This window comes from Aspergillus saccharolyticus (assembly GCF_003184585.1).
Source record: "Aspergillus saccharolyticus JOP 1030-1 unplaced genomic scaffold BP01scaffold_15, whole genome shotgun sequence".
NCBI classification, from domain to species: domain Eukaryota; kingdom Fungi; phylum Ascomycota; class Eurotiomycetes; order Eurotiales; family Aspergillaceae; genus Aspergillus; species Aspergillus saccharolyticus.
In genome coordinates this window covers 373,114-398,333 of record NW_020290625.1, presented here as the reverse complement: position 1 = coordinate 398,333, position 25,220 = coordinate 373,114, and the positions used below count along the sequence as shown (strand labels likewise).

General features: G+C 52.8%; 12 protein-coding genes across 12 annotated transcripts; 5 read left to right on the top strand and 7 right to left on the bottom strand.

Annotated features, from left to right (window-relative positions):
• Positions 1–1,933: 1,933 nt before the first annotated feature.
• Positions 1,934–2,500, top strand: BP01DRAFT_296732 (uncharacterized protein; the record flags this gene model as incomplete). Its single annotated transcript, XM_025571857.1, has 2 exons — positions 1,934–2,225; positions 2,301–2,500. Coding segments are annotated over 2 exons (492 nt in total), but the record flags the coding sequence as incomplete, so codon positions are not given.
• A 744-nt stretch (positions 2,501–3,244) lies between these two features.
• Positions 3,245–4,208, bottom strand: BP01DRAFT_356829 (uncharacterized protein). The gene is made up of 2 exons (XM_025575049.1): positions 3,672–4,208; positions 3,245–3,623 (listed from the first exon to the last, which is right to left on the bottom strand). Exon 1 carries the CDS (start codon positions 4,081–4,083, stop codon positions 3,712–3,714), a length of 372 nt encoding a protein of 123 aa, XP_025431317.1. The 5' UTR covers positions 4,084–4,208; the 3' UTR covers positions 3,245–3,623; positions 3,672–3,711.
• Positions 4,209–5,819: 1,611 nt separating this feature from the next.
• Positions 5,820–7,688, top strand: BP01DRAFT_49236 (putative MFS transporter). The gene is made up of 4 exons (XM_025579898.1): positions 5,820–6,205; positions 6,271–6,371; positions 6,428–6,575; positions 6,627–7,688. Exons 1-4 carry the CDS (start codon positions 6,004–6,006, stop codon positions 7,670–7,672), a joined length of 1,497 nt encoding a protein of 498 aa, XP_025431316.1. The 5' UTR covers positions 5,820–6,003; the 3' UTR covers positions 7,673–7,688.
• A 645-nt stretch (positions 7,689–8,333) lies between these two features.
• BP01DRAFT_391893 (uncharacterized protein) lies at positions 8,334–10,734 on the top strand. Its single transcript, XM_025578106.1, has 2 exons — positions 8,334–8,574; positions 8,706–10,734. Exons 1-2 carry the CDS (start codon positions 8,492–8,494, stop codon positions 10,249–10,251), a joined length of 1,629 nt encoding a protein of 542 aa, XP_025431315.1. The 5' UTR covers positions 8,334–8,491; the 3' UTR covers positions 10,252–10,734.
• Positions 10,735–11,453: 719 nt separating this feature from the next.
• BP01DRAFT_365801 (nascent polypeptide-associated complex subunit family protein) lies at positions 11,454–12,462 on the bottom strand (the record flags this gene model as incomplete). The annotated part of the gene is made up of 4 exons (XM_025576379.1): positions 11,454–11,698; positions 11,797–11,969; position 12,153; positions 12,408–12,462. The coding sequence occupies 4 exons, from the start codon at positions 12,460–12,462 to the stop codon at positions 11,454–11,456; spliced, it is 474 nt and encodes a 157-aa protein (XP_025431314.1).
• Positions 12,463–13,480: 1,018 nt separating this feature from the next.
• Positions 13,481–14,890, bottom strand: BP01DRAFT_319306 (putative short-chain dehydrogenase/reductase family protein). The gene is made up of 2 exons (XM_025572665.1): positions 14,483–14,890; positions 13,481–14,396 (listed from the first exon to the last, which is right to left on the bottom strand). The coding sequence occupies exons 1-2, from the start codon at positions 14,664–14,666 to the stop codon at positions 13,555–13,557; spliced, it is 1,026 nt and encodes a 341-aa protein (XP_025431313.1). The 5' UTR covers positions 14,667–14,890; the 3' UTR covers positions 13,481–13,554.
• A 185-nt stretch (positions 14,891–15,075) lies between these two features.
• On the top strand, positions 15,076–16,102 carry BP01DRAFT_356825 (putative DUF341 family oxidoreductase). Its single transcript, XM_025575048.1, has 4 exons — positions 15,076–15,172; positions 15,252–15,270; positions 15,353–15,433; positions 15,520–16,102. Exons 1-4 carry the CDS (start codon positions 15,131–15,133, stop codon positions 16,011–16,013), a joined length of 636 nt encoding a protein of 211 aa, XP_025431312.1. The 5' UTR covers positions 15,076–15,130; the 3' UTR covers positions 16,014–16,102.
• BP01DRAFT_356823 (palmitoyl-(protein) hydrolase) lies at positions 16,063–17,556 on the bottom strand. Its single transcript, XM_025575047.1, has 6 exons — positions 17,398–17,556; positions 17,325–17,336; positions 17,116–17,206; positions 16,998–17,051; positions 16,546–16,934; positions 16,063–16,467 (listed from the first exon to the last, which is right to left on the bottom strand). Exons 1-6 carry the CDS (start codon positions 17,478–17,480, stop codon positions 16,377–16,379), a joined length of 720 nt encoding a protein of 239 aa, XP_025431311.1. The 5' UTR covers positions 17,481–17,556; the 3' UTR covers positions 16,063–16,376.
• Positions 17,557–17,750: 194 nt separating this feature from the next.
• On the bottom strand, positions 17,751–19,533 carry BP01DRAFT_356822 (uncharacterized protein). Its single transcript, XM_025575046.1, has 2 exons — positions 19,296–19,533; positions 17,751–19,231 (listed from the first exon to the last, which is right to left on the bottom strand). Exons 1-2 carry the CDS (start codon positions 19,330–19,332, stop codon positions 17,862–17,864), a joined length of 1,407 nt encoding a protein of 468 aa, XP_025431310.1. The 5' UTR covers positions 19,333–19,533; the 3' UTR covers positions 17,751–17,861.
• Positions 19,534–20,382: 849 nt separating this feature from the next.
• On the bottom strand, positions 20,383–21,663 carry BP01DRAFT_356821 (putative GPI anchored protein). The gene is made up of 2 exons (XM_025575045.1): positions 21,032–21,663; positions 20,383–20,953 (listed from the first exon to the last, which is right to left on the bottom strand). The coding sequence occupies exons 1-2, from the start codon at positions 21,446–21,448 to the stop codon at positions 20,666–20,668; spliced, it is 705 nt and encodes a 234-aa protein (XP_025431309.1). The 5' UTR covers positions 21,449–21,663; the 3' UTR covers positions 20,383–20,665.
• A 428-nt stretch (positions 21,664–22,091) lies between these two features.
• BP01DRAFT_356820 (Gfo/Idh/MocA family protein) lies at positions 22,092–23,782 on the top strand. Its single transcript, XM_025575044.1, has 3 exons — positions 22,092–22,250; positions 22,306–22,439; positions 22,525–23,782. The coding sequence occupies exons 1-3, from the start codon at positions 22,141–22,143 to the stop codon at positions 23,652–23,654; spliced, it is 1,374 nt and encodes a 457-aa protein (XP_025431308.1). The 5' UTR covers positions 22,092–22,140; the 3' UTR covers positions 23,655–23,782.
• Positions 23,783–24,030: 248 nt separating this feature from the next.
• BP01DRAFT_356819 (copper transporter family protein) lies at positions 24,031–25,218 on the bottom strand. The gene is made up of 2 exons (XM_025575043.1): positions 24,517–25,218; positions 24,031–24,385 (listed from the first exon to the last, which is right to left on the bottom strand). Exons 1-2 carry the CDS (start codon positions 24,960–24,962, stop codon positions 24,271–24,273), a joined length of 561 nt encoding a protein of 186 aa, XP_025431307.1. The 5' UTR covers positions 24,963–25,218; the 3' UTR covers positions 24,031–24,270.
• Positions 25,219–25,220: the final 2 nt, after the last annotated feature.

The window sequence follows — 25,220 nt, the reverse complement described above, 5'->3', positions numbered from 1 at the left end:
AAACCAATTTCACTCTATCAGGGGTTATGCCGGTATTGACATGTGATTCCCCGGCTTTTGCTCTTAGCGCATGCTTCCCCGGGCCGTCACACTTTAAAGGCAGCACATGAGTGCTGCGTCTTCTGCTTCTATATACTTCCTGATCGCTCACTGAACATGCACCGTCGGTTATTCTGGTCCCTTTTGGTGTATAAGATTTAGTATACAGATAGAGGAAAGCCCAAAGATGAGATGAATTAATTATCAGGCATAATAAAGCGGGGTAAGCAACCTGCTGTGTCTGACGACTCCAGGTATGCCGGCATTGTCAATGAATGAGACTGACTTCATCATCATGGATGGATAGTCTGCCCTTCTGCCCGAATCACGCCGCCCCAAAGGTGTACAGTACTGTACCTTGTCTGGTGCGCCCAGAGTTTTCAACCACACATTATGCCATGATCAGGACATTAGAGAAACACTTGATATGTTGTTATGATACCGTCAGCCAGCTCATCAATCCCGTGAAATCTCTTGGCCTCGAATCGTCTCTTTGGTCGCGGGGCTCTAGCGCAAGCCAGTCAATTGAGTATAAAGCTACTAGTACCTAGTTACCTGCCATGTGTCTTTAGTAATCGCGACGACTGGCCTCCTGTGACTCTTAAGTGATCAATCTCCACTTCCCTTCCAAATAATCCCCATACCTGACTCAGTCCTCACTCCACATATGGCCTCCCTCCTCCGTTGTCAGGCAAGCGCAAGGAGCCTATGCAGGTTTCAGCTGTGGGAATTTCAAGGTCTGGGATTAAGTCACTACGCTAGGCACTACACATACTCGGATTTGAGCATAATCACCATGGCTTTGATACAATCCTTCCCCCATCATCCTTAGAGGGCATTTATCGCCTTCTGCAGAAGAGTGTAAGATAGAACCAGTTTTCGGTCAAGCGAATAGACTGACTGCCGAGAACTCTGATGCCGTCTTGAGTAAATGCATCGGTATTGGCGATCTTCTGGCGGCTGAATTTGCGCCCGAAGTTACTGCGGCATATCCGGACGTCAAGGTGATCCTCAACATTCGTCGGGACCTTGAGAATGATTATTCACAGTTTTAAGCTGAATAAATATGTATCGTGCACATTCAGAATCTCAAGAGATACTTTGAGTTTTACTAATTGGATGGTGGAGGCTGCCGTGGTTATAACAATTGCCGAGTCAATGCACTCCGACTTGTACTGTATTCGCTATTGTCAGCTATCCATGCATTGACACTGTAGACAAACGCCGGCAAAAGCAGCTAACGGTACATACAGTTAGACGCAGGCCGGGTCTTCGCTACAACATGTCTGACACACTACACCGTCTCGTGGGCCGTCGCCACTCACCTTGCTGGCATGCTGCATCAACCTATCAATGCCAGGAAGATTCGAAACCTGTTTCTGGGATTTACCTTGGTCAACCGCTAACATTCGTTCAGTCGCACACAGCCAGTATGCGTCAAGTGTTGCCGTGACGTAAGATACTCTCACAGGATAAGCGAAGATCATTAAGGAATACGAGCACATCATTCCAGTAACTCAGCCCGGTCATCGACTTTTGGGTATAATTGAGCTCGCTTCTTTCCCGTTTCTAGTATCATGCAGTCGTTTCCCCGCATGTTGTGCAAGAGGAGGTCGAAGCTACGCTCAGATACTGTACTATGAAACTATGACGATCTCGGAGCCACGATCAGGCTCAATGCTCAGCCTCTCTCAAGGCTGCCGTGATCATCCCCAAACACACCACCAGCTCTGGTCTACTAGTACTTATACCTTTCATTAGCTCAGCTCGTGCTTAACGAGTCTGCAATACAGAGCATCAGCGCAACAAGGAATACAATGTCCGACGGCTCGGCTACATCGTAAGCGGTATCCTATTACTATTTCGACGTCGACGTCGAGCTGACCCGCATAGATCGCTCCTTACCACGCTCGGCCTACGCACCACTCCCTCTTCACCCACTCCCAATCGCATCGCAATCGTGATCCTCATCAACTGGTTCCTTGCGCACGGGGTCCTCAACACTCGAACGGCTAGACAACAACTCCGGCTAGATTCTAGCGGTGTGGCATGGTACGATCTGCTCCAGCACGGCGAGGCCGCCGTGCGGTCCGGCAAGATGACCAGGCGACAGCTGGAGCGACTGAAGCGACGGGAAACAGCATATACCAACGTTATTGAGGGATTTCCACTTTTCCTTGCGGGAGGTATGTCATTCCATAGAAATATACCCGGGGAGTATAATGATGCGACTGCGGAAATAAACTGAGGGAAACTCACAGCCCTGCTCGCCTTATTCGTACAAGTGCCGCCTGAGATCATCAACAGCTTTGGAATTTGGTTTTCTATTCTGCGGGTGACTTATGCAGCGGCGTATGTGCTGATCGAATCGGAAGGCTTGAGATTTGTGCCGTCGCTGTTATGGTGGTGTGGCGATACCGCGTGCTTTGCTGCATTGATGATTGCGGGGAAGCGGCTGTAGTTGTCTCTCTTTTTCTTTTTGATGATGGCAGTGAGCAGAACCATTGCAGGAGAGATTTTGATTTGATAGTGGTTTGAGATCATGGCGATTAATCGTTGCTTTAGTAACTTGAATCCGGTACCTTATGGTATACTAAAATGCACTAGTTGAGTACAAGCTGTACACAATTACTCCCAGTCTAGCTCTGGGTTGTGATCAATTCCAGGTTACATAGAGCAAGCAAGCCGATAGAACATGTCCAAACCATGGAGGACAGAAGAGATCCCAAAGTACCATTTCAATACCCACAGTAGACATAGGGCTCTACTAGGTACTAACTCAGCATAGCCGAGGCGGCCAATCAGAAGTTTTGGACTGAAAGATCTATATACCTCTAGTTACCTAGGTACCTTAGATTCGTAGTTTGACCGGATTTTTAACGATCTGATACCGGCGCTGCGCTCCTACAGTAATTATTCTCGATTGGGATAGCCTGCCTATTTTCATAAGACGTATCGATTATACTGTTAAGTAAGACAATGGTGAAGACCATAGCCCTGGCCATGCCAAGACAACCTTGCCAGCGCAACCGGATGGCTGATCGTGAGGTCGAGTCCTTTGCCGAAGCCACATTTTCACTGCTTACATGTATCTCCTTCTGTCTCAATGGCTGGCCCTTGCAATTGATGATGTAGGCCCAGTCGTCAATTTGCTACCATCCTACAGTCTGTCTGGAAGGCTGCAGCCTTGCACAGCCCGCCTTTCCACACTGTTTCGATATCATGTTTGCCAAGGATAACCTGGGTTAGAGTCCGTCCGACCTTTTACATCATGGCGTGCTGATCTCCAAGGTGCACCACCTTTTGAATCCTGTCACGGTAGCATTCAGCGACATTCTGCCAAACATCTGCCAGAAGCCCTCTTATCACGATGCCTGCTCCTTCCTTCCCGTCAATACCCAATCAGTGAATCCATGATTACTGGCCTGTCAATCATAACTGCCTTGGCTCCCAAACAGAGTGCTTTGATAACATCCGCACCCGTTCGGATCCCAGAATAAAAAAGAACCGTCAATCTGTTCCCAACAGCGTCAAGTATCTCGGGAAGTACATCTAGAAAGCCGATGGCGCCAGCAACTCGTCGGCTTGCCTCGATTAGCAGATGACATCCATATGATGTTAGAACAACCTACCTCCATGATTGGAAATGACGGGCTCCGTCGCAGCCCACTTCTAGGGCAAGTTATGCGTCATCCCCGCTTTGATTGCCGTTGAGAAGCAGGGGACCATCCCAATCCTCACGCAGAAAAGCAACCTGATCCCAAGTATGCGGAGCACCGGATGAATATCTGCAAAATCCATGATTTCGAGGCGCCTGCGATACCTTCTTCTCACTTTCGAACCAAAATCCTTCTCATCTTTGGCCCGAAATACGGGGTCGGTGAAGCCGATCTCATTGCCTATGCCCGTGATGAAGAAAACATAGGCATTGTCCAAGTCGGCCAGTCGCCAAGCGAGGGACCATGTGTCCAAGGGGATCACCAGGACGCCGAAGCCGTTATCCTTTGCGCGTTTTAACAAGGAGAGGGTGAACCCTTCATCCATTTGCAGTACAGTTGGAACCATCTCTTCCCGTCGCCATGCTGAGACTATACGGTACCCCAACCTATCCGCATACCTCCGCGAGACCGGTCGCCTTGTCTTTATGGAAGATAGATTGCACACCGACGGGTACCACAAGCATTGGGGTGGGGTTTGTCTGTCCAAAAAGATTCGCTGAAATACCAGCAACATAGTTGAAGCTGCAAATTCCTGAGGCTTTCTTTGCCTGTTCCTCCAATCGACAAGGGTCTGTGGTGATGGCAGAAAAAATGCCTGACGTTGCTCCTTGGTAGTAGATCTGAGACTGGTAATCGCCGTAAATTTCAGGCATGATGGGTGAACGTTCAGCGGGTTCAGGCCTCTTTTGCTAATAACAAGATGACTTGCTCGCACCGAGCGTCAGAGAGCTGAATTGGCCTTCAAAAGTCCTGATATGCAATAAGATCTTGGAGGTCACGTCAATTTCAAAACCAGGGGTACGCACAAGTTACCGACTCATCCGCATCGAGAGAGTCAACTCTATCTTGTGTTGTCAAGCTTTACTGTCTTTCGAAAACACTTTGAAATTAGTTTTTCACGATTGCAAGCCCAAGACACCGTCCATTGCCGAAAGTTACTTGGCGACTACCCTCGGGGTAGCAACCTGAGAAAGTCATGCCTGATGCTCCGATGTCATGTTGTCAACAAAGTGCGGCTGCCTACCGAAGCATTGCCTTCTAATGTTTGTGCGTTCTGCGTGGTTCTGTAAGTTCGCCATCTTGATTTAGGTAAGTCGTGATTCAAAGCACTTGGCTCCCTGGCCGTGGGAAGGGAGTAATCGAGATGTGAGTGATGGTTTGTGCTCTCGAAGATGAGGTGACAAGGACTCTGCGATTTTGAGATAAATGACAGCTAAGAAGTCTCCTGCGCCGTGGTGTAAGTACAGTCGACAACCTTGAGTTATTTATCCGCAATTGCTTCGAAGCCGTAGTTGATCGACGGGTCTGAGTATCTTTTCCTCGCGATGTTCTTATGAAGTTGACCAATGTTAGGCTTTCCGAAGTATATGCACGGGCATCGTCTTGCTCAAGTGGAATATTCCAAAAAGCTTATTGCTACCTTGAATAAAAGTAGGGAACGCACGGCGCATGAAGGGGCTGTTCCTGCATCCAATCGGATTTGGTAGAGTCTGTCGCAGCGTGACGCCCTGTCAGGTGCTATACGACTATATGCATGCTCTTTTCTCTGAGGGTCACAATACTATTGTCTCCTTCGATACAATGTTCATGACAGCTCGGATATCGTCCGGATGCCTTTCAGGCTTATCATAGTGACCTTCCCAACCGAGGCACTCGACTGCAGATCTGGTCATTAGCAACTCAATTACTTCCACTCATTGTAGGATTTGCATCATTATTATGCAGGATCTAACCATTGTATCCTTGCGTCGCCAAGAATGCTGGCCCGCGGCGTGACCCCTGCGTTTTTTTCTTCTTTTTCTAAGGTTCGGTGAAGAAGGACGATCCACGATCCAGTTCGGCGTCTTTTTAAACACGGATAAGCATCAACTTTCATTTAACCGACTTGTGCATGCAGACCATCTCCTGGATGATGGCACTTCTATGAGCGCTTGAACAAGCTTATCCTCGATTTGCTCACCTGAATCGCAAAGAAAAAAAGCAAAAGAAATTTGGGTCTAGGTTCTTGGCGATTCTTGGCCACTGCGATTAAAAATCCCACCCTTTTCTATAGGGCACATTTTGCCTCCCCTGACTTGCAGCGTGGTGGGCATCAGAGCACCTCCGTGTTCTGTCAACTGAACCGCTTTACCCTCGACCGCTGCCTGGTATCTGGTCTTGGTGGAGATAACCCCACGGGGAAGTTCATCTGAGCGCCCAGACAGACCCTGCGGGATCGCCGCCGAGGCCACCACCACCGCCCGATATGGATCAACATCATCACAGAGAACCCAAGGCAGATGCGGAAGCGCATTCGCCCACACGTAACTCAACGGAGATAGACGGTGACGATCGATCAGATATCTCGTTGGCCGACGGAAAAGAGGCACGCCACTTGATCTGGAAGATAGACATCCACATCATCCCCTTCGTTGTTCTACTGTATTTGTTCAGTTTTTTGGACAGAGGTGGGTCCACTCCCATGCAAAGACATTCTCGTGAATGAGGAGTCGTTGCTAACAATCACCCGCAGTCAACATTGGAAATGCTCGCTTGTATGGCATGGAAGAAGATTTGGGCCTCGTGGGCAATCAATACCAGGTTGCAGTATCGATTCTGTTCGTTACCTATTGTGTACGCCCCCGCTTATACTCCGGGCAGTGACCGCAATCACTGATAGCTATCTGCAGCTGTTCGAAGTCCCTTCCAACCTAGTGATCAAGAAGCTCAGGCCATCGCGGTACATCGCCTCAATCTCGATCATCTGGGGCATTCTAGCTACCTTGACAGGGATCACGCAAAGTTATGGCGGGTTGCTTGCGTGCCGTGTTCTTCTAGGTCCGTCTATTGCATATACTCCCATTTTTGACTCCGTGCTCATGTTTATAGGTGTCGTGGAGGCTGGGCTCTTTCCCGGCTTGATGACATATCTCACCCTGTTCTACAGCAAACGCGAAATCGCACTCCGGACAGGATATCTGTTCAGCAGCGCCGCGGCCGCTGGTGCCTTTGGAGGTCTTCTTGCGTACGGCATTGGCTTTATGGATGGCGTCGCGGGGCTACGGGGCTGGCGATGGATCATGATCATTGAGGGGATGCCCACCGTCGTACTGGGCGTCTTAACCTGGTTCTTCCTCGCTGATGAGCCCGACACCGCTTACTATCTCAACGAGGACGAAAAAGCCATGATTGTCCGTCTGCGCCGTCGCCATGTCGGCCAGACCCCGTCAGCTCAGAAGTTCCACTGGGCGGACGTGAAAGAGGGTGCGCTGGACTGGAGGATTTACGCATTCTGCATTGCCCAATTCGGAGTCGACACGATGCTTTACGGCTACAGCACTTTTCTTCCCACGATCATCAAGGGAATGGGAGAGTGGTCCACTGCTGAAGTCCAGGCACTGACTATTCCGTGCTATGCGTTGGGGGCAATTGTGTATCTGATTGTCGCTTGGCTTAGTGATCGAACCCAGCGGCGTGCGATCTTCGTCTGTATCTTCGCTGTGATCTCCGTGGTCGGCTACGGAATCTTGATCTCCGACTCATCTTCCGGGGTGCATTACTTCGGTGCGCTGTTTATTGCCTTGGGACTCTATGTCACTGTGGGACTGCCGCTTGCGTGGCTACCGACGACGCTGCCTCGATACGGGAAGCGAACCTTCGCGACTGGCCTGCAGCTGACGTTTGGCAATATTAGCGGCGTCATGTCTCCTTTTCTCTATAAGACGGAGGAAGCACCGCGGTATGTTCGGGGGAATGCCGTGACGCTCGCTCTGGTGGGCTTTGCCGGGGTGGTCTATGGACTCATGTGGTGGTATTACCACTACAAGAACAAGCGGAGGCAGCAGGGTCTGGAAGATGACAGGGTTGCGGGCATGACCGATGAAGCCATCGAAGAGCTGGGTGATAGGAGTCCTCGGTTTGTTTATAGTATCTAAAGGGTCGTGAGAAACATTCTATGTCTGATATTTATGTCATGAATTGGAGTATTAGCAGCCAGAATAGAATTTGCCGGGTCCAAAACCTCGTCCCCTGCGGATGTTGCCCGAGTAGGTGTGGCCCTCTTACCGGATCCGCCTGTCGATGTCTCAGATCAGTTCCTACAATGCACGAGAACATGTAATTGCCATGTACAGTAATCGGATAGGCTATCAGTAGTATGGTAGTATCAGTGGTGTCAGTGTGACTCTGAAGATTCTCATGACTGGAAGTCGAAACTTTTGAATCTATACACCTTTGTTTTTCTGCATGCGAATGTTGCAGTGAGCTACTAATAAAAGCATAATTAGACCTAGACATCTCTAAGACTGTGGCCATACTATTTAGAATTGGGTGGAGTCCTACTCAGCACAGCATTGGCACATAACTTCAGAGATATAGTACCATTGCTGACTCAACACCGAATCAGACAACAATTCTAAGCCTCATTCGAATAAAAAATCAGCATATCATAATCAAATGATTTCACTAGATGTTTCAATGGGTGGATTCTTCATCTGCTAAACTGCACATACCAAGACAGCTCACGTGACGGTATCCCGGCTAACACGACTGTTTATGGGCGGAACCCCAAAACTTTTGGCTGGTCGCCATCCAGCTTCCAATTTGATCTCGGTATCAACCAGCACCAGTTCGATCTGTGCATTCGTCATTCATCTCAGCGAAACCACAGCACTTATCTTGGTCTCTTTTCACCAATCCCTAAGCGTCACAATCAACTCATTCGCTATCCAATCTCGAGACCCTGTCTTCCAACCATGGAATATCACTTTGTCCCTCCGGAGGAGCGTGCGAGAAATGAGAAGGGCGAGCTATTGCCTTGGGGCTACGTTTACAAGGAGTAAGTGACAGCCCTGCGATTCTTCTCCCTTTCTCCCCTCTACACACACACACACAAAAAGATACAAAGGAGAGCTTTCCTTGCGCCATTCAAATGAAGGACGAAGCATAACATTTTTCTCTACCTACCAGCGAATCCCTCAATCCACGCCGCGCCCCCGAAGAATCAGGCCCATTCGGCAAGCGCCGCAACGCCCGTTACGAACACACACGCTCTCGCACCCGCACCGGTACGCCGGCCGCGAAGCGCGAGAACCCTAATGTGACCGAGTTCGGCCGCCTGTTCGCGGCGCAGCAGGAAGAGGAAAAGGCCCGCAGCAACACGCTGCCCAAGTCGGCGTCGGCGTCGAATGTCGAGAGCCTGCGCAAACAACAACAACAACAACAACAACACCACCACCAGCAGCAACAGCAATTACAGCAACAACAACAGCAACAGCAGCAACAGCAACAGCAGGAAGCGGACAAGGTCGCGACAGAGTGTATCCTGTACGGGTATAAGAGCAAGGACGGGGAGTGGAAGGTTATCGACAAGTACGAGCGCATCTCGCAGGGGTTTATATGTGAGGACTACCCGCGGACGGATCCCAACGCGTCGGCGGGCTTCTCGCAGCTGCTCAGCGGCGGCGACGTGGTGATCCGGGCGGGCCTGTCGGCGGACGCGAACCGGAAGTCGAAGCGCTATGCGGGCGGGTACCACTGGATCAAGGTGACGTTCGACTCGACGGCGGCGGCGGATCGGGCGTGTTTTTTCTCGCCACAGGAGATCGATGGGCATCTGGTGTTCTGCGAGCTGTATCACGGTCGAGGCCCCGCGGAGGATGTGCCGATCGTAGTCGGGTCGGCCGAGGCCAGGCGGGTGCAGTCCAAGGCGCCGCGGACGCTGTCGACCTCGCATTCGACGGCCTTCTTGCCCACTGGCTCGGAGAAGGAGCGCAGCACGCTGCCTCGGTCGTTCGGGTTCAACAACAATCTGTCCGCCACGGTGTCGGATGTCACGGACGGAGGGGACTCGATGGACTCGACTCCTACGGCTAGCTCGACCACTGCCACCGGGCTCGAGGGCGCTACCGGTTCCAGCAATAGCAGCAGCAGCAGGAGTAGTATGACTATCCAGCAGCAGCAGCGCGCTCTCACGTCCGCCCCGCCCAAGAAGCCCGAGTCCGATTTCATGACCCATATCCCCACGGTGCGCCGCACGAAACTCCGCCCCATGACCGAAGCCCTCCCGCCGCGACTCACCTTCACCGAGAGGGTGCTGCGCACCATCCCCGTCCTCAGCTGGTTCACCGGCGACATCGTGGGCGACGGCCCGCAGCTGCGCGACGACGGCGCCTTTGATTACGACAAGTCCAACACCTACTGGCGGTTCTGGTACATGATTGACAGCCTCATCGGCACCGACATCTGCGGCCTGAAGGAGGAATCCTCCGAGGCGAAGGCGGAAGCTGCTGCCACGGCCACCGCATCGACAACCGCCCTGGATTCCCCCGCGGCTCTAGCACCACAAAGACAACATCAGCGCTCCGCGTTCCCAGACAAAGGCGGCCTCTTCTCCCGGGCACCGATGGAAGCCATTCAGAACACCATCACCGAGGACACAAAGGCTCTGCAGGTAACCGGCTCATCGACAGTCCTCCGGGATATGGATCCCCGTCGGCCATTTTCATGGGATTGATTTTATCTTGAAGACAAGACAGAAGAAGAAAAAGCAAGACGAAGAAAGATAAAGATACAACTTATCAACCTATGTGTCGTCCCGCTAGCTGCTTGCTACCCATACACTCTTCTCATGTACAACAACACTCTCGCACATCTGCCAGCGGTGGTGATCCTCGGGGAGGATTAAGAAGAGAAAGGCAAGGAAATCTCGAGCTTTCAGTCACTCATTCGACTTGATGCTTTTAGCCGCTTTTTGATCGTGTGTGTTTTTTCCCCCTTTTCTGGTGATGACTCTTTCTGCATTGCATATATGATCGTGGTTGAAAAGGGCGTTTTTTTCCTGGCGGATCTCCCTCATGTTTTATACTTGACACTTTGTTGTTTTTTTTTCTTGCACTCAGAGGGACGGAGGGAGATGACTCTCGTATAAAACTTCACTGACTACCTAATGAATGGCTCCCTGTCTATACTGGGGAATTGGGAGGGCGGAATATGGTTTACTCTTCAAAAACCCCCTGCGTAATGATACGTTCACTGTGCGTAGTACAGTACATGTATGTTCATTTCATGGGATTTAGTGTGTGTGCTACGCGACTAGCAGTGGGGGAATGTACCTACAGTTGTAGTACTCGGAGCAAAAAAAGATCGCGGGGCTCATTATCTTCTTCCTTCGTCCATCGCTTACAGTCAGTCAGTACAATGGCAGTATTGACCTGAGATCAGGCACAATATCCCCCCGCGAGAAACGAGGTACAGTCCCTAGGTGACCCTCCCTGAGACAAAGCTCCAGCCAGTCTCGAAGTCGCAAGGCACAAACACGGGTCTACTCTTCCATATCTAAGGTCGAGAAGAGGGGCTCCTACTACTTACTCACCATGACCTTGTAGTAAACCCTCTCACTAAATCCCGAACCCCCCAGAAACCCCACACGAAAAGGAAGCCTATTCCTTCATACAACAGAAAAGAAGCGAGCCCCAGCTCCTGCCACAATCGAAGACGGAGGTACGAGCAGCAGTAGTAGTAGCAGCAGCAGTAGCAGCAGCAGTAGCAGCAGCAGTAAAAGTAATCAGAATGGGTATTCGTTAACATCGTCGCCCTATTCACAAAGGACCAGACACGACGGAACACGACAAATAGCCGGCCGGACAACGGCAACAAAAAAAAGCTTAATATTCGTTTATATTAGATGGAGGATATTTTTGGCTTTTTTTTCTCCCTCTACTCGACGTTGCTCTCGAAGTTCTCGCCCTCGACGAGGTCGGGGATATCATCTTCCTCGTCGTCCTTCTTGCCCTCGGCGCCCTGGGCCTTCTGCATGTTCTGGTAGCTCTCGGCGAGCTTGCGGAGGGAGGCCAGGCTGTCGGGGCCGAGCTGGTTCAGGATACCGGGGACGAGCTCGGTGAGCTCCTTCTCCTCACCGTTACCGTAGAGGGCGAAGGTGTTGGAGGGGACGGAGGCGTGGACTGTTTTTTTTTATTTGTGGTTGATTAGCAAGATTTGGGGGTGGGAAGGTGGATGGTTGGTAGCTTTGGGTCAATGTGGAATTCGATGAGTTACTCACCCTTGGGGGCACCGAAGTGAATGACGTTGCCGTCCTCCTTGAACATGTTGACCTCCTCAATGGCCTGGATGGGCTGGACGTTCATCTTCTTCAGGGTGGCCTGGAGCTTCTTGTCATCGGCGCCGGAGGACTTGTGGACCTTCTTGACCTTGCGGCGGGGGGTACCCTTGCCTCTGCTCGAAGGTGGAACGGGTTAGTGATGGAGTTCAGTTGGGTATAGTCTGTCTGGTGGGAGCGACAGGGTGGGGGATGGCGAGGGAGGGTGGTTTGGTGGGATTCATTCTGCAATACGAATCGAAAAGTAGGGATTGTCTCATTGTGTTGAGTGGTGTGTTCAAGGAATCAAAGATACGTACCCTGTGACGCGCAGAAGAGATATATGTCAGCAAGCACATTTCAAGCATTAGGTAATTTGAAGGTCGACTGGAGGGGTGATTGGGTGAATGCCCAGTCGCGCAAGTCTTTTGTCACGAAGAGCACCTTTGGTGTTGACGAAAGTCCATGTACGAACAGAGGAGGAAGACATCACAGCTTGGGAGCTGTCATTCTTGCCATTTGAGTTCGGAGGAGCATTTGGGAAAATTATGACAGAAGATTAAAAAGGCACATACCAATGCGGTTGGCCTGGGCGGCGGCCTGCAACTTAGCCAACTTCGCGGGATCCATTGTGATGGTGATTTAGGGTGGGCGAGACCTGATCCTAGAAGCGAAAGCACAGAGAAAGTTGTTAGAGATGTATGTTCCGGTCAGATGGTGGGGGATTGGATCGTGGGTGGTCTTCTTGGAGGAGGAGGAGGTGGTGATGGCAGCGAGTGGAGAGGTCAGGTGAGTGCGAGATGACACTTTCTGTCGGTCGGGCTTGGGAGGGGAGAGGGGGGATTTTGCTCGATTGAAGGGACGGACCACAGGGACGAGGTGCGTATAAGTCCGGTGTTGAGGCTGGCAAGAATAGAGGGAGAACCTACCGAGAGGAGGATTGATGGAGTTTGTGGTTGCTGAAGTGAAGAGGAGGAGTAGGAATTGGAAGTGGGAGGAACACAACTGCGGATTGAGCAGCAACAGCAATTGTGTGGGGAGCAGCGCCGACACGGCGAGACCACCGCGCCGCTCGCTAAGAGTCGCCGTAGCTTCTACGTTATCTACAGCTCCCCGAGCTTCTACATGTGCAGGAACGATTCGGACTACAAGTTATCTCTTCAATGGTTCACATTGGATACGGTCATTGCCATCATCGCCAGTCTGCTCTGGTGGTTGTGGGCGAAAAACTCGATGAGGGAATCTGAGAGAGGCTCCTCGGCTAAACCCTAACGATCTCCCGCTGCTGACCAGCAATCATCAACGTCTCGCGTAGTAGTAGTTGGTGGATCTGTAACAGTGCCCGGAGGCCGGATGAGAATATGATCTATAGTAAACTATCAGTGGTACTCCGTCTACTAATGACAAAATGCTCACTACATCAATCGGCCTCCTCTATACTCATACACACACACTTTCTCTCTCTCTCTGGACCCTGGATGTTCACCTCCCGAGCCCCGGCATCTCATGCCTATTCGGGAAATCTAATCTTCCCGCCGCCGGGCTGTTGCTATCGGCTTTGGACGCATTCGCGCCACGACGTCATGTCTCCATTCCGCGCACTTCACCAACGGACAACATCTGCTCAAAAGACATGATTATTGCATAAGTCACTATACTACAATTTAAATCAACTCCAAAGAAGATACCAAGCTAGAGACAGTTAGAGAGCAACCGAGAGAATCAACTCTCCGCAATCTGCTGTTCAGTCCACTCCCAAAGACGTTTCCCCATCTCTACATCACTGGCGTACGGATTGCCACTGGCATGGACCCCGATCGGCACATAGTAAGCACCGTTGATCAGCGCTTCGCGCTTCGCGCCCGCCGCCCACAGCTGGTTCAGCGCTCCGGTGCGCAGGGACCTACAAAAGCCCGTCTTGATGATGTTCACCCCAAGCCTGAAGAACCAGTTCCTATCCATCGTATGATCGTAGAGGTCGCTAGCCACCGCACCCGGATGCACTGAGACAGCGAGGATCTCCGGATAGCGCCGTGCCAACTCCGCAGCGAAGAGGATGTTGGCCGCCTTGGACGCACAATACGCCACCAGATGAGGGGTCTCTGCGAGAGCGGAGGCGGAGGTCATCACCTCGAAGGGGGGCGCGCCCACGTTGGCCGCCGAGCTCAGCGATACCACGCGGACGTCTGGCGACAGGGCCAGAGTCTTCTGCATGACGGGCAGCAGCAGGGTGGTGAGCAGGAAGTGTCCGATGTGGTTGGTGCCCATGTGCATCTCAAATCCCGCCTCGGTGTATTTGGTCGGATTGTTCATGGTGCCTGCGTTGAGGATCAGGGTGTCCAGTCGGTCGCAGTCCGCGCGGAAGCGCTCTACGGCGGCTCGGATGGATGACAGCGACCCCAGGTCCAAGGGCAGGTATTTGATGTCGACTGCGGAGGGGAGGGTCTCCCGGATGGAGGCAATGGCATCCTGGGCTTTCGTCTCGTTGCGCGCGGCGAGGTAGATGCGGGCTGGATTGTGCTGGGCGAGTTGGATGATGGTCTCCTTTCCGAGGCCGGTGTTGCCTTTTCTCGAATGTTAAGCATTAGCATGCGCCGCTGGTAGTCATCGGTGGAGGAGGAGGAGGGGCAAGAAGGTGGGATAGTGGTACCTCCTGTGACCAGGATCACCTTTCCAGTGAGATCGATAATGTCACGCTGGGGTTGGAACGACCATCCCAACAACCCGAAGGATAGCTCGTTTAAGGTAGGACCGAAATGATGATAGTACTCCGAAGGGCGCTGCACTGCTCCCCAGGCAGCTTTGCCACGCGACGACGTGTATACCGATGACATTTGGAGGATGGCTAGAAGGAAACCTTCTTTCAGTTTACCGGTTCAGGGGTCCGCCGAACTGAAGTCGCCTCCGGGAAGCTCGGCCGCGGCCAAATTGCGGTTTTCTGGGAGTCACGTCCGATCGGATATGTCATTCTTGAATCCCAAGGGTATTATCGTCAGGAGAATTGACTGTAGTGGATGGATGTCATCCATCAAGGGGCAGAGGCGGTCATGAAAGTCCGACAAGTAGTCAACGATCATAGTTATAGTTATGTCAGATGCAGAACTGCTAAGTAAGTAAGCTTGCCCAGATTGGCTTGGGCCGGCGGTCGGAATCAACCCCGACATGCCACTCCGTCAGGTGTTGGTGATCGGTACCTGATAAGCTTGCCAGCCAAGCTATCTTGACTTCCTTCAATGCCCCTCTCGCCGTCCTCAATTTTCGAGCAAATTTGGTTCACATCAAGAACATAAACCCCACAATGCGGTTCCTCTGTCTACACGGTGCTGGCACCAGTGGAGAAGTATGTCTATCCAAGTACTAGTTGTTACCATTTCCCGATTTGTTTGGCGGGGCACAACAGATTGACAAGCCGCATCTAGATCTTCGAGATCCAGGCTGGTATGTCCTGTCCCCCAAACGATGTTTTCTTCTTCTGAAATACAATAAGCCTTCTAACCTTCTGACTAAAATAACCCACCAGGTGGAATCACCTATGCCCTAGAAAAGAAAGGCCATACATTCACTTTCGTCAATGGACGAATTGAAAGCGAGGGTGAAGCCGGTACTTTTACCCCTCATCAAGCGACCCCCTCAAGAGAAGAAAAGAGAACGAAAAGACATTTGACAGCCTTGCTTTTACCATAATAGATATTAAAGATGTCTTTGACGGCCCTTTCTATAGCCACTACCCGCGCGCCACCAAGCCAGGCGAAGACCTGGCCCGAGCCATTGCCTACGTCCAACAAATCATCGACAAAGAAGGTCCCTTTGACGGTGTCATGGGCTTCTCGCAGGGCTGCGCACTAGCCAGCGCAATGATCATGCAGCACGCCAGCACCTCAAATACCCCGCTGTTCAAGCTGGCGGTGTTCATCTGCGGCGCTGCCCCCTTCGACCCGGCGGGCATGGAGCTGGTCGAGCCTACCCCAGGATCGTACCCCATTACCATTCCCACGACGCACATTGTGGGAAAGCAGGACGCGCTGTACCCGCACAGCATGAAGCTGTACCGACTGTGCGATCCGACCAAGGCGGAGTTCTACGACCACGGATCGCGGCATCTGGTGCCGTTTGATGTCAAGAATACTGAGGCGATGATTGCGGCTGTCGAGGCGTCAATCCGGAGGGTTTTGGTGGGGTAAATAGAGAGGTTGTCATTTGGATTTGCTTACAATTAAGTTGGAGGGAGAGGGGAGAAACAAATATTCGATCACTGTTACCACGATCTGAGCGGCTTGCCGGCAGTCATCGATTTTCCGATTTCGTGCACATTAGTCTTTCGTAGCTAGAGGTAGAGACATTCGAGGGCATCCCTGGAAAGTGCATGGGTTTCCTCAGTCCTCTTTCCGGACAGAATCTTGGTCCTTTTCCTTGGGCCTGAACCGGGAGAACATGACCGCTGCCAACAGAACAACAATGGCTAAAAAAACAAGGCTAAACTGGGTCAAGGTACCCCAAGGGCGTGGGGTCTGTACAGATGTGTGATGGCGGTGGTGGCCATGGATTCATGAGGCCTGACCCTCAGGTGGGATAACACCGTGCAGGTACTTCTCGAGGTCCTCAATCTCATCCGGATCGGCAGAGTGACCAAGATAACTAGGAAACAGACCAAGAACATTAGCCGGGGAACTGTTGTGAAAACACGAGCTAAAAGAAACGTATGGGACAACATACGGGTAAGAGTGGAACTCGACCTTGGCCAGGTCCAACTCCTTCAACTTGTCACAAGACTGCTTGCCGAAATCGAATCTGACCACTTCGTCCTCCTGGCCGTGCGCGAGGAAGAACGGGGTGTCCTTGTTGGGGAAGCCCTCGGGGATGAAGTTCTTTATCCGGTCGCTGAGGAGTAAGTAGCAGGACAGCCCAAAGACACCGCCCAGCTTCTCCTTGCTGGTCAAGCCCGTGAACAGCGACATGGCGCCGCCCTGGGAGAACCCTCCGAGGACAATGCGCGAGGCACTGATCCCCTTGTCCATTTCTTCCTTGATAAGGGTGTTGAAGTACTCGCGGGAGCGGAGGATGCCGGGCTCGTCCTGGTTACGGATCGCTTCTTCGAAGTCCAGCTACTCATGTACACCTTTCGTTAGACATTTTCCTGACATCGTAGCATAGAAGGGGTAACTCACATCACGGCCGAGCTTCGTAATGTCGTACCAACCGGGCATGGTCATTCCGAAGTTCTAACCAGATGATCAGTCCTGTTATATCGTCACTGTTATCCAAAGACACCTTGAGCTTTCATACCACAGAGATAGGAATCATGGGCGCGTTCGGGAAGATGAAAGCCACTTCGTCGAAGACACCCCGGCGGCGCCAGTTCTGAGCCAGAGCCATCCTATCAAGATGCCATGTTCAGCTCCAATCACTTAGATCTGTTCGGGATCTTGCCGCATGTCATCGGCTCATCCCGACGTGTGTATGTATCATCGCATGAACAGGAAAAAGGAACGTACCAGCCGGCACCACTACCATTCACCGGAGTCAGTCAAAGACGAGGGAGGCGTTCATGTCAAGACGGAGCCTTACCTGTCGCCCAAGCCATGGGCCATGATCACCGTCGCGGTGTGCTTGGTGAGCGCGGGAACAACAAACGGAGCGCGGGTAGCCATCTTGATCTAGTCTAATCTGCTTGACTTGACACAGAACAGTGTAATGTATTGTTGGTGAACGAGTGAAATGGCAAAACTACAGGTAACGCTCCCTGGGCTTTTGTTCCCATTCCCCGCAATTCTGCCGCCATCGTCGCCGACTCACCGCCTCGACTGTCCCACCCAGAAGATCCCAAGGATCTTCGCCCCTGGAATGATCCGTGCCTGAATCCACTCTTTACGAAAGAAGTACCGAAAACCGCGAGTAGGCGATTCAAATTACGTCGATAACATTAGTATTAACAGTGATTGTCACTAGATATTGTGCACATATCCTCCGCAGCGGCGTACTGTCACATGCCATGATAGAAAACCAGATCAGAAGTCCTCCCCACAATCAAATCACCGCGCCGCAAGGTGTACCAATTTCTCGACCGACTCAATCATGCCTGAAACCAACTCCGGTTCCACAACGCCCTTCTGCCACCCAAACGATAGAACCAAGCACCCATCACCCCCGGAGATGACCGACACCACAATCGCGGCGCCCGCAGCGTTCGGACTCTGCGAGAAGACCACGCGACCCATCTGAGGTTTCGAAGGCCCATGGGCCGCCGCGTCCGACGACGACCCCATTACTCCAATATTCGACAGCTCGATGCTCTCGCCACGCGGCTTCCCCAGCTTCGACCGAAAAAAGTCGGCAAACCCGGTCACAAACCTGAGGAGGTTCACGCCTGTGTTCTTGCCCTTCAGCGCGACCACCCTCTCGATTGTCTGCCGCGACCGCTCCGCCTCCTTCCAAGGGAAAGCATTCACGTCGGCGGGCAAGCGCCTGCGGCAGTAGTTCTCCATAAAGTCCATCACCCAGACGCCGAGCGACTTCTCCGGGATCTCCTGGGTGAGCCACTTGCGCACGGAGATGGCCCCCGTGAGCCGCAGCTTCGTGTATTGCTGCGGCAGATGCGTGAACAGCGCATGCGCCATGGCCGACTGCACGGCCGCCGTGACGGTCGCGTTATTCTGGCGACAGTTCTGGCGGAACGCCGCCGACACCGCCGCAGGGATGACGATATGGCGGGCCTGCGCCTCCAGCGGGGTGAAGATTGGCGCCCCGGTCCAGAGCCCGCGTTCCCGCGAGCCGAACTTCATCTTAAGAAGCGCATTGAGGAGGAACAAATAGGAGAAGCTACAGGGATGCGCAGCCTCCAGGTTCGGCAGGAGCGGCGTGCCCACCGGCGTGGCTACGATCAGCTTCGCCTCGCCGGGCGCCGTCAATTCCGAGCCCGCGGCCGTCAACGCCTCGAGGAACGTCTCCTGGAAGACCTTGCCTGACGTGCCGTCGCCCAGCGCGTGGTGGAAGATGTACGCGGCTGTGAACCGTCGGTCGGACGCATCGTCCGTGAAGATTGCGAGGCGCCAATACGGCGCCCCGGGCGTCGTGAACCCCGTGCTGTGCTGCGTCTGCAGGAATTCATCCAGCTCGGGATCAGCCGCGTCCCCGTCCGGGAACGCGCGCGAGCGCTTGTGAAAGCTGACCGGTTGGCGGAGGTCGATCTCCGGAAGGCGCGCAAAGTACGACTCGTCGGACTCCTCGTTTACGGGGATCGTCGACAGCACGGGATGCCGGCTGATCAGAGTCTCGCATGCCTTGTATACATAATCCCGGAGCGGGAGCGTGAATGTCTCAGGAAGCGTGTAGGTGGCGGTGACGCCAACATTGTAGTAGAACCCGAGCGGATGGCGCACGATCGAGTATTTCTCTAGATATCCTAGACCGGGGGCGTTAGTTTTAACTATCGGTTGCTTTACCACTGCGACCTTAGGCAAACCCACCTGCCGGACGTAGTCTCTCGAGTTTAGTCTCGTCCATTATTGTAAAAAAAAAAACCAGTAGAGAAGACCTTCTCGACCGAAAAATGTGCGATCAACAGACAATAACAAAGAAGAGTAACCACGTTCACCACGTGACGATAAAGAACAATATGAAGAAGACTTCCCAAACTTTATATACGAAACTTTGAAAGATCCTGATTGTTCCCCCTGAAAGACAAGAGGCGATAAGATAACCGCCCCAGAACCCAGCAACGCAGTAAGGGCGCCCGGAGCCCGATGGTCCTTATATAGTTAGCTTCAGTTCCCAACCCAGCCCGACCCCGGGCGTACTGTGTAGTTAGTAGTTACGCGGTTAGTTACCCGATCGGGAAACCTTTGCGATCTTAGGTACCTTAACTTCCTCGTTGCTGCCTATGGACGTGAAGTGTCAATAGTCTGTGGCTGCGCATGGATTAGCATCAAGTTCCAGGGAAGTGGACATCTGTAGTCATCTCCAAGATCGATGGTCCTTAAGGTCGACAATTTGGGTTGGGGATTTGTTGTGCAAGCTGCCGGCGCCGCTGACAAGTTACGGGGAAGGTCAAGGCTCACGGATAACCTCTCAAGGTATGTGTAGCCGAGATGGGAAATGTTGCTGGGATTTTTTTTATGAGCGGGTGAGTCTGGTTAGACGGCTCATACATTGCGCATCTCTGCTTGGGTTATGGGGTCGAGTGTCTAGGCTAGTTGAAGATGGACTTTGAAGTTCTACTTCTGTGGTAGCTGTACTAGAATTATTTGGGCTTTGTATAACACGTCAAATGGCATGACGGTAAAGGTGGTAGGACGTGAGTTGTGTCTGGCTTTGTGCCTGCGCTACGGTAGAGTTTCTTTCACGAAAAGCTGGCACCATGAGAAGCGATCGTTCGGGTTCTCGCTTATTACCATATGCAGTGGATATGGCGGGTCAGGGTAATCGGCCTCGCATTCAAGTGTTGAACCACAGCAGGCTTAGCAGGGTTTGAGGACATAGGAAAGGAAGATGAAGACAGAAAAGGCAAGGAACTAGGGAAATAGTTTCAATGAGTAAACGAGTAATTTAAATATGCATATGCTTCATATTAAAGCGGTCCCAGTCATATATTATTAAGGAGTATGTACAAAGTTAGTACAGGCTCATTATTGAAAAACGAGTCGCGGGTGTGGGAATAATTATCGTCAATCATGATCATATCCTTCGAAATGTCATTGGGGCTTTTCTTTTCTTTTATCATCTTGAGGTGCTTTTTTCTCTCTCCTATTCATCCCACCTTACCAACGGAGTATACTTCTAGGGATTGTAGAAGCAGTCCTGGCGCACTTAAGAGTCTTGCTTTTCTGTTCAATCTTCTTTACAAAACAGCAAGACCACCAACCACAGCGGCACCGAGTATACCCCAGGCAGCAGGCTGCAGAGGAACAGCCGCACCGGTTGAGGTAGCAGTACTGCTGCTGCTAGAGCTGCTGGAGGTAGAGCTGCTGCTGGAGGAGCTGTCCTGAGCACCGCCGGTGGCAGTCGACTCGTTGGCGTTGCGCTCAGCAGCGGCGCCGGTAAACTCGACTGCCTTGACGCCGGTGTTGTTCTTGCAGGTGGACGGCTCATCGTAGCTGACGGTCGAGGAGAATTGGATGTCGGCGCACTGTTTTTGTTTTCACTGGATGTTAGTCATGCGGATTTTAATTTTTTTTTTTTTGCGCGAAGCACGGAATCAACATACAGCATAGAGACCACCAGTAGGGTCGCCATTGCTCTGCACCTGAACGGTGGCATTCATGCCGTCGGTGATATTGGTGCCGAGGATGGACTCATCGAAGAGGATGTGGGGTAGGCAGAAGGCACCCAAGCCCTCAATCTCAAAGGTCTTGTGCAGGGTGATGTTGAAGTTGGTGCCGGGGTCGGTGCCCAGGGCGAGGAGGACCTCGACGGCAGTCTGGGAGTGGCCCATGGACAGCGCCACGGGGAAGGAGCCGGCGGAGATGGAGACTTGGGTGCGGTTGGAGGACTGCGCTGCGCTTCCGCAGGGGAAGTTGACCATGTTGTCTTCAGTGCCATCGCGACTCGTGGGATATTTGAGCTCGAAATGGGCGGCGACCAGAGGGGCGAGAGCCGCCAGGGGGAGGATGGAGAGCTTCATGGTGATTTTGTGCGTTGGAGAGCAGAGGAAACAAGCATGCTAGCATTCAGGACTGGGGAAACTGGGAGAACCTTATATAGTATACTAGGAATGCAAATGGTGGGAGTTGTGGATATCCATCAGGCGGGGCGGGTTCGGCGGAGGAAACTCTCTGGCACCTCGCTTCTGTTGGAATGAATCCTAGCCATGAGCGAAAATACCACCTAGTAATCGATCCATTATCAATTGGGCCCTGGATTTAGTTCCATTGTGAGGGTGGAGGAATTGGCAGCTCCAGCCTGGACCGGACCCCAGTTCGACGCTAGGCCCAACGCGGTTAAGAAATGTGCTCATTTCTTCTCAGAGCGCGGGCAAATCCGAGGCAGTTCCGAGAGACCCCGTCTTTTACAGTATCAGATACAGCTGGCCATCCGGTGAATGAGAAGCGAAAGGAGTAGAGGTCATTGATGGATACTCTGGACAGCAAGAGAAACTGTACGGAGTATGTAGACATTCACAGCTCAGCATCACGTCGACTGTAAAAACCCTTCGAATAATGCGTCGGATCCCCTCTACCGTTGCTCTTGTACGAGGTAGACCCCATGACTCTCGTGCGGAGTAACCACAAGCTCCCAGCCTGGCCTCACCCTCACCCAAGTTGCCATCGCATCGGACCATCCATCCCAGTTAATGATTGAAAAACTGTAACCGCCATGGCGTCGATGGGCTTCTTCCAACGCATCTACAACATCATCTACCCATCCACGCCCGCGAAGCAAGATGGTGCAATTCGCATGGGCCTCCTCGGAGCCTCCAACATAGCGTAAGTCGATGCCTGCCTCCGCATCTAGATCCCCATTTATACTGACCATGACAAGCCCAGAGTCCGTGATCAACCCAGCCAAGTCCCACCCAGAGGTCATCATAGCAGCGGTGGCTGCTCGCGACGCAGACCGCGCTCACCAGTACGCCAAGAGATACAACATCCCCATTGTGCATGCGTCCTATCAAGGTGAGCCTCCCACCATAACCCAAGACTCTTATCCCATCCGAAAACCCAACAAAAAGAGCAGTGTGGTATCTAACCCAGGCCTCAGAGCTCCTCGACGACCCCACCATCGACGCCGTGTATATCGCCCTCCCCAATTCTCACCACTACGAATGGGCCCTCCGTTCCCTGCAGGCAGGCAAGCACGTCCTCCTGGAGAAGCCCTCGTGCTCCAACGCCACGGAAGCCCGCAGGCTCTTTACGCATCCCCTCGCGACCACTCCTGATGCGCCCATCCTCCTCGAAGCCTTCCACTACCAATTCCACCCAGCCTGGCAGAAATTCCTCTCCCTCACCCGCCAAACCCCCTGGGGCCCCGGCACTGTCACCCACGCTGCCTCGCAGTTCCACCTGCCCAAGGGCTTCATCGCGCGCGATGACATCCGCTTCCAGTACGCCCTGTCCGGCGGCTGTCTGATGGATCTGGCGACGTACCCACTCTCCTGCGTCCGACAGGTCTTGAATCTCTCACAGGGCCAAGCTCACGAAGACGAAGAGGACCTTGTGGTCGTAGAAGGGCACTACGCTCCACTCGGAAGCGAACACGACCCATCCGCGTCCCCAGAGGTGCAGATCGACACTGCCATCTCTGCCACCTACCAAACAGCCGACGGCCTGAAGACCGCCCACATCGCCGGCGACCTAGCATACACCGCCGCGACAGCAGCAGCCGACGCAGGCAAGAATGCCCGGTGGCCCTTTTTTGCCTCGTTGTTGCCATCCGCATGGATCCAGTCGCTGCCGGGATTCCAATGGCCCAAGACCGAGGCGACCCTGGCCGAGATCCTCGTGGCCTCGCAGGGCGGCACGGAGACGCAGCACTACGTGCAGCGCAGAGTCACGATCTGGAACATGATCCTCCCGACAGTGTACCACCGCATCGACGTGCGGGATACACATACCCTCTACCGCCAGGGAAAACTGTCGAAAACCTGGGAGGAGACGCAGTACCTCCAGGCGTATAACTGGCCCGCCGGGGATGCGCGCGCGGAGACCTACCGGGAGTGGTGGACCACGTGGCGGTGTCAGCTCGAGGAGTTTGTGCATCGCATCAAGGGGAGGCAGGGGTCTGGCGTTTGGGTGGTCGGGGCGGAGAGTATCAGGCAGATGGAGGCGATCGATCGGACGTATCGGCAGGTGGGGTTGGAGGCTCGGCCGACGAGTGCGTTTGGGGGTTGATGAAGTTGCCGTTTACTTATCTCGTATCGCGTGAGCATCGATATCGTCGATTATTCAATTAGGTTATGTTTAGTGTCTTCGACTCTTCCTAGTTATCTTGTACTTACTAATACTACGTATCTGCATGGACTTTCCTAATCCGGATTGGCGTGAACCCACCCGTATGATACTGGTTAATCTTGGCGACGGGACCTGGAGACCCTCCATGTCCGCGCCAATGGGGTTTCCGGCAGATCAGCCGATGATCATGCCACTGCCTTCGTCGAGCACCGCCGTTCGTCCATTCGGCTGGCAACTGTTGGCGACTCATCGCGTTCTTCAGTGAGTCCTTTCAGGGTTAAGTTGTACAGATTTTGATCAAGAATCAAATGTATATCTTCGTAGTCTATGTGTACTCAGTACAACCACACCCTTCCAACAACTCAAACAGAACACGGGGCATAGAGCGCCAGCTATGCCTGTCATCAAATCAAATCGTAAAGGGTTCGTTCCCAAAGGTATCTCGAAACCATGAAACCGTGCTAAGGCTGCAAATGCCGAATATAACGCCCATTCAGACCAAAAAGACAAAATAATAACAACCAAAAAAAGGGCTTTTAACACAAACATCGAAAGGCTAGTGATCGTGTTCATTCCACTGAATATACCGGCCAACGGCCAGATCTCCGAGAAAGGCCCCCGCCAGAACCGAGCAGAAGTAGCCCACATTCATCGTCATGACGGCCAACATGCTGGAAGAGGAACAGTTAGTGTTGAAACTTGGCTCGGAGTTCGGGTACTCAAAGAAGAAGAAAAGAAATAACAGAACACAAAGGACAAACTGGTGCTCAAGGACAATGCAACCCGGTGCTGGAATACATACAGAAGATACGACACCCCCGTGATGACGAGATAGATCAATGCCCGCGGGAGATCCACGCTGAAGCGCCAGGGCAGAGGTTCACGCGCAGTGCGGCGCACAACGCGGACGCTCTCCTCGACGCCCTGGGCAGTGATGAGCGTGGCTCCCTTGGCGTCTGGGTCGGCGTCGATGCGGCCCGCTTCGGTGGACTTGCCGGCCACGACGACGTAGCGTCGGTTCAAGTGGGCGCTGAGCCAGCGTTGCTCCATGATGGCCTTGAAGGCGACAAGCAGACGGCCGATGATGGCGAGAATGATCAGGAAGATGCAGGTGCCGGCATAGGCGCCGCTGGAGGAGGGGGTCCATTGGGAGGAGAAGAGCGGGGTGGCATGGCTGTTGGTGAAGACCATGGACATTGACATGGAGGAGGAGGAGGAGGAGCTGGAGTCCATACTGCTCATATCCATGATGGCGCGGGGAGTGACTGATAGTGTCTGAATAGAGGGGCCTGGGATGATGGTCTCGGAAATCAACTGAGCTGGTCAGACTGACTCGGAATAGGGTTGTCGGGGTTGTTTTGTATGACAGTCTAGGGACAGGGATAAGTTGAAGAAGAGAAGAAGAATAATTACGAAGAAAGAGGAGCAGAAAGAGGCCCGACCCGCGACGACGGCGACGACGAAGACGACATCTCAGCCATGGTGGGCCAGCCGTTCTGGATCTTT

Bases quoted from the DNA above. Each gene is read 5' to 3' on its own strand.
- BP01DRAFT_356829 (XM_025575049.1), bottom strand. From the start codon at position 4,083: ATGGATGAAGGGTTCACCCTCTCCTTGTTAAAACGCGCAAAGGATAAC.
- BP01DRAFT_49236 (XM_025579898.1), top strand. From the start codon at position 6,004: ATGGATCAACATCATCACAGAGAACCCAAGGCAGATGCGGAAGCGCAT. The intron at 6,206-6,270 runs GTGGGTCCACTC...AATCACCCGCAG, and splicing joins GTTCAGTTTTTTGGACAGAG to TCAACATTGGAAATGCTCGC. The intron at 6,372-6,427 runs GTACGCCCCCGC...AGCTATCTGCAG, and splicing joins TTCTGTTCGTTACCTATTGT to CTGTTCGAAGTCCCTTCCAA.
- BP01DRAFT_391893 (XM_025578106.1), top strand. From the start codon at position 8,492: ATGGAATATCACTTTGTCCCTCCGGAGGAGCGTGCGAGAAATGAGAAG. The intron at 8,575-8,705 runs GTAAGTGACAGC...TCTACCTACCAG, and splicing joins TGGGGCTACGTTTACAAGGA to CGAATCCCTCAATCCACGCC.
- BP01DRAFT_319306 (XM_025572665.1), bottom strand. From the start codon at position 14,666: ATGTCATCGGTATACACGTCGTCGCGTGGCAAAGCTGCCTGGGGAGCA. The intron at 14,397-14,482 runs GTACCACTATCC...ATTCGAGAAAAG, and splicing joins GGTGATCCTGGTCACAGGAG to GCAACACCGGCCTCGGAAAG.
- BP01DRAFT_356825 (XM_025575048.1), top strand. From the start codon at position 15,131: ATGCGGTTCCTCTGTCTACACGGTGCTGGCACCAGTGGAGAA. The intron at 15,434-15,519 runs GTACTTTTACCC...TTACCATAATAG, and splicing joins TGAAAGCGAGGGTGAAGCCG to ATATTAAAGATGTCTTTGAC.
- BP01DRAFT_356823 (XM_025575047.1), bottom strand. From the start codon at position 17,480: ATGGCTACCCGCGCTCCGTTTGTTGTTCCCGCGCTCACCAAGCACACC. The intron at 16,935-16,997 runs GTGAGTTACCCC...GTACATGAGTAG, and splicing joins TTACGAAGCTCGGCCGTGAT to CTGGACTTCGAAGAAGCGAT. The intron at 16,468-16,545 runs GTATGTTGTCCC...TCTGTTTCCTAG, and splicing joins GTCGAGTTCCACTCTTACCC to TTATCTTGGTCACTCTGCCG.
- BP01DRAFT_356822 (XM_025575046.1), bottom strand. From the start codon at position 19,332: ATGGACGAGACTAAACTCGAGAGACTACGTCCGGCAG. The intron at 19,232-19,295 runs GTGGGTTTGCCT...CCCCCGGTCTAG, and splicing joins CGAGAGACTACGTCCGGCAG to GATATCTAGAGAAATACTCG.
- BP01DRAFT_356821 (XM_025575045.1), bottom strand. From the start codon at position 21,448: ATGAAGCTCTCCATCCTCCCCCTGGCGGCTCTCGCCCCTCTGGTCGCC. The intron at 20,954-21,031 runs GTATGTTGATTC...AAACAAAAACAG, and splicing joins CTACTGGTGGTCTCTATGCT to TGCGCCGACATCCAATTCTC.
- BP01DRAFT_356820 (XM_025575044.1), top strand. From the start codon at position 22,141: ATGGCGTCGATGGGCTTCTTCCAACGCATCTACAACATCATCTACCCA. The intron at 22,251-22,305 runs GTAAGTCGATGC...GACCATGACAAG, and splicing joins CTCGGAGCCTCCAACATAGC to CCCAGAGTCCGTGATCAACC. The intron at 22,440-22,524 runs GTGAGCCTCCCA...CCCAGGCCTCAG, and splicing joins TGTGCATGCGTCCTATCAAG to AGCTCCTCGACGACCCCACC.
- BP01DRAFT_356819 (XM_025575043.1), bottom strand. From the start codon at position 24,962: ATGGATATGAGCAGTATGGACTCCAGCTCCTCCTCCTCCTCCTCCATG. The intron at 24,386-24,516 runs GTATGTATTCCA...TTCCTCTTCCAG, and splicing joins ACGGGGGTGTCGTATCTTCT to CATGTTGGCCGTCATGACGA.